The following is a 2896-nucleotide window of genomic DNA, read 5'->3' as shown; positions in this document are numbered from 1 at the left end:
TCTCTCTCTTTCTCTCTCTGACCCATTAACTTCTCTCTCTGCCACATTGAATTCTCGCTTTGACCTATTTAGTTCTCTCTCTATCACACTAACTACTCGCTCTTTGGCACTCACAATTACTCACTAATACTTCAAAACGTTTTCAAGCATATTGTACTGCTGTAAATCCAAAATATTGCCAATCATACGCCTTTTGAATATGGGTAAAGTGCGCTCGGTCAAAATATCCAATTCGTCTACTAACTCAGCGGCGCTTTGACTTTTTGTTGACGCTGTTTTATTATTATTATTATTATTGTTGTTGTTGTTATTATTATTTAGCCGCTTTTGTTCTCGTTCTTTTCCTCCCACTTCGTCGTTAACATCATCTGTATCCGAACAATCTGAGGCCGATGATGATGACGAGGACAGCTCTTGTATGGCCTCGGAGACTTTATCCAAATCGGGTATTTCATTCGCATTCGATACGAAAAATGGCAGCGCAAATGCCGACATGCAATAACCATAAACGCCAAATTGTCGCAATTGCTCGCGGAATATGGCTTCGGGATATAGCACAGCGGGGTCCAACTCGTAGTCGCGTATGCACTGTGCCAATGTGTCGTAATAGATTTGCATGAATTCATTGAAATGCGCATCTCGTAGCGGTTTCTCGGTGCAGGCGTACAGATAGTGCACCAAATCCAAGATTGGCGGTGCGTAGCGTGAAATTTGAAAGTCAATCAGTTTGGCCTTGACGGCGGTGTGGCGTTCTTTGTTGCTGGACTGCAATAATATGGTGTTGTATATAATTTGTATAAATTATAAATTCTTATTTTCGCTTTTGTTTGGGAAACGTTTTTTTCGGTCTGTGGATTATATAATTTGTTGTTGCTTTACTCTCTTTTTCGTATCAGTAGTCCTAGGACCATTAAGAGACTAGTTATTAGTTGTTGGTAAGTTCATATTGCCTGTCAAACTCGTGTTTATTGTATATATTGGTGTTTAGCGTTAAACTCTACTCATCAACACCGAGTTTACTATCTCAAAAGTGTTGAAAATGAACTCAAACGTCTCTTGAGCATCTCAATGAGAACAGTTAATCATAAACTCAAAACATTAAACTCGAGTTTATGTTACAAATATAAATTTACATAAGTCAAAGATGTTAAAATTAAACTCGAAAGGTCTGTTAAGCATATCAATGATCAAGACAGTTGATCGTAAACTCAAAACATTAAACTCGAGTTTATAAATATAAAAAAAATTAAAAATCCCTCCACCTCACACGCGTTTCCCAAATTCATTTTGCGCAGTAAAATTGTCAACTTACATCGAATTTATAGAGTATGTTGTTGTTCCAGAAATCACCGTGACATATAACCGAGTAGGGCGCATACGCTGCGCCATTAACCGCCTTCAAACAAATCTTAAGAAAATTATCCTCAATTTTTTGCAGCGCACGCAGCACCTCGCGCATCTCTGGCGTATGCTCACCGCTCAACTGCAAGTCCGCCTCCAGCAAGTGACGCGTGCGGCGCACATGCTTCTTGCCAAACTCCACTGACACCTCCTCCATATCGGCCGTGAAGAGATTATCATCCATTTGCGCGACCAACGCGGCAAAGCGCTGCGGCTGACGCGCTTGCAAAACAAATGACATTGCGTGCAATTGCGCGAGCGCACGAAATGCGCACACCACCAAATCATAAGTGGGTAGATTGCTGCGTAAGTTGTTTTCAAAATCCGCGGCGGTTAAGTCCTCAAAAATTATGAACTCAGCGTCGTCCTTCAGCGATGCGTACAACATCTGCGGCGCGGCGTTGAATTGTGCGCGCTCCACCGCGTTAGCTTGTGACGCGCTCAGCGCGGCAAATTCGCTAAACACTTGCGCGTACATGAACACTTCACGCGTGTAGACATCCTTGACGCGCATATGTGTGCGACGCGCTGGGCTCGTAGGCGCGAGCTTCAGTATCGTGTGCAGCGCGGGCTGAGCTGGCGCGCCTGTAGGCGTTATGCACACTTTCAGCACGGAGCCAAACGAGTTTTCACCTGGTCCACCTATGGGTTGTACAGCCAACTCGAAATCGGCGATGGCATAGCGTTTGGCCAACTCACGGTAAGCGTTCAAAACTTGCGGTGAAAGTGTTTCACTTTGTTGTTCCAGCAACGCGGCGTCGCCGTCAACACTTTTAATCACAATATTTTGGTTTTCTCTGCTCTCCAACATGCTGACGCAGTGTTTACAAATGACTTAACAAAACAAATAAAGTAACACAACAAAAACAACAACTTGTAATTATTACGTGCGCGCTTCTACGAAAGTAAGTAAGAAGAAATGTTTTCTTATTAAACGCGCGCTTATGTTACGCTGTTCGCTCTTCCGCGTCGTCCGTGTCCAATTGACCGACTGATTGTGCCAACTAGTCGTCTGCAAGCTTTTATAGCAGTCAGTATGCACATATGTGGGCACGCGCTTTGCGCTCTACGTTCTATTAGCTCTACAACTGCATGCCGGCGATTTGCTCCCGCGCTCTCTACTGCACTCAATAGCGCTCGCGCATCATAACGTTGACATTCACGTGCTTTTAGCAGCAGCGGAAATCGTTTCGTTTTGCTTTTGTCAATGTTGTTATAGTTGTTATTGTCGCTGCCCCCACTGTTTGGGGTAGCTAGGGCGCTGTTGCATTCGTTTCGGTTGCATTTAAGCCGCTTCGTTTCTTCGTTGTTGTTGTTGTTTTTGTTTTGGCGCGCTGCTTTGTATTGCACCCGGTTAATTTGCAAAAACAACAACTAACGATCACTTCAGAAGTCATTGAACCCTAACGCCAAATGTAAAATGCAACAACAAATGCAAAAGCGCGTGGAGCTTTTGCTTAGATACTCGCCATAATTACTGTTTATGATTCGATCG

At 43.7% G+C, this 2896-nt stretch overlaps 1 protein-coding gene across 1 annotated transcript; it reads right to left on the bottom strand.

Moving 5' to 3' along the window:
- LOC105208803 (uncharacterized) lies at nucleotides 1–2401 on the bottom strand. Its single transcript, XM_029038522.2, has 2 exons — nucleotides 1313–2401; nucleotides 1–765 (listed from the first exon to the last, which is right to left on the bottom strand). The coding sequence occupies exons 1-2, from the start codon at nucleotides 2210–2212 to the stop codon at nucleotides 124–126; spliced, it is 1542 nt and encodes a 513-aa protein (XP_028894355.1). The 5' UTR covers nucleotides 2213–2401; the 3' UTR covers nucleotides 1–123.
- Between the last annotated feature and the right edge of the window lie 495 nt (nucleotides 2402–2896).

This window comes from Zeugodacus cucurbitae, chromosome 4 (genome assembly GCF_028554725.1).
Source record: "Zeugodacus cucurbitae isolate PBARC_wt_2022May chromosome 4, idZeuCucr1.2, whole genome shotgun sequence".
In the NCBI taxonomy this organism is placed as follows: domain Eukaryota; kingdom Metazoa; phylum Arthropoda; class Insecta; order Diptera; family Tephritidae; genus Zeugodacus; species Zeugodacus cucurbitae.
Note: the sequence above shows the minus strand (reverse complement) of the source record. Positions and strands in the feature narration are given on the sequence as shown.

Coding starts and splice junctions, on each gene's coding strand:
- LOC105208803 (XM_029038522.2), bottom strand. CDS start 2,212: ATGTTGGAGAGCAGAGAAAACCAAAATATTGTGATTAAAAGTGTTGAC. Junction 766..1,312: donor ACATACTCTATAAATTCGAT/GTAAGTTGACAA, acceptor ATATTATTGCAG/TCCAGCAACAAAGAACGCCA.